This window comes from Grammomys surdaster, unplaced genomic scaffold, assembly GCF_004785775.1.
Source record: "Grammomys surdaster isolate TR1022 unplaced genomic scaffold, NIH_TR_1.0 116243, whole genome shotgun sequence".
In the NCBI taxonomy this organism is placed as follows: domain Eukaryota; kingdom Metazoa; phylum Chordata; class Mammalia; order Rodentia; family Muridae; genus Grammomys; species Grammomys surdaster.
This window is the reverse complement of record NW_021613500.1, coordinates 302-1,408: the sequence shown is the minus strand read 5'-3', so window position 1 is coordinate 1,408 and position 1,107 is coordinate 302. Positions and strand designations below refer to the sequence as shown.

The following is a 1,107-nucleotide window of genomic DNA, read 5'->3' as shown; positions in this document are numbered from 1 at the left end:
CTAGATAGCTATTTAGTCTCTCTAGTAGAGTGGAAGGGTAAGATGAGAGAGCTGCTTAGTCACAAATACAAACTTGAGACACACCACACACAGACACTCACAGACACTCACACACACAAATAAATAAAATTAATATATCCTGAGAGAAATCAAAATAATTAAAGATATACATGAATTGAAGACTCATTTCTTTTTTTTTTTTTTCAAGATACATAAAAAGGCTTTATTTGCAGGGGAGCAGGGATTTAATCAAACAAGCCAAATCCCATGTCATCATCCGACTCCTCAGACTCTTCCTTCTTCTCGTCTTTCTTCTCCTCGGCTGCAGCAGGGGCAGAACCAGCAGCAGGAGCTGCAGAGCCAGGGGCAGCAGAAACAGCCACAGCCCCACCAGCAGGAACACTGGCCAGCTTGCCAACTCCCTGAGCGATGACATCCTCAATGTTTTTTCCGTTCAGCTCACTAATGACCTTGTTGAGCCGGTCATCGTCCGCCTCGATGCCCACGCTGTCTAGTATTTTCTTGATGTCTTTGGCGGTAGGAGAAGAGTTGCCCCCGAGGGCGGCCAGCAGATAAGAGGCGACGTAGCGCATGTCGGCTCTGGTGAACAGACCTCACGCGTGCGACCTGAAGACTCATTTCTTAACATATCAATTTTATTTCATCTGAACTATAAATGCCATGTACACACATACACCCTTACACACACACAAACACACCACACCACTCACACACACACACCCGCAGAATCCAGAAGAGGTTGTCAAACCCTTGAAACTGAAGTCACAGGTGATTGGGGGCTGCCTGACATGGGTGCTGGGGACTGAACTCAAGACTTCTGCAAGAGCAAAATGTGCTCATAACCACAGAGCCACCTCTCTAGCTCCAGTTGCCTTTTCTTAATTTCACTCAGTAACATTTGGAATATGCAGAGTTTTTAATACATTTTATTTGTATATGGGTATGAGAGAAAGATGCTGAGAAGGGAGCAGAAGGCAGGGAAAGAGTGTGGGAAGGAGGGAGGGAGGGAGGGAGGAAAGGAGAGAGGGAGGGAAGGAGAGAGAGAGGGAAGGAGAGAGGAACAGTGGGACAGAGGGAAAGAGACTT

General features: G+C 46.6%; 1 protein-coding gene across 1 annotated transcript; it reads right to left on the bottom strand.

Annotated features, from left to right (window-relative positions):
* Window positions 1-209: 209 nt before the first annotated feature.
* LOC114635684 (60S acidic ribosomal protein P2) lies at window positions 210-628 on the bottom strand. The gene has a single exon (XM_028784165.1). The coding sequence runs from the start codon at window positions 591-593 to the stop codon at window positions 246-248; it is 348 nt and encodes a 115-aa protein (XP_028639998.1). The 5' UTR covers window positions 594-628; the 3' UTR covers window positions 210-245.
* Between the last annotated feature and the right edge of the window lie 479 nt (window positions 629-1,107).

What these genes read in the sequence shown, in the direction of transcription:
- LOC114635684 (XM_028784165.1), bottom strand. Translation starts at nt 593, where the DNA reads ATGCGCTACGTCGCCTCTTATCTGCTGGCCGCCCTCGGGGGCAACTCT.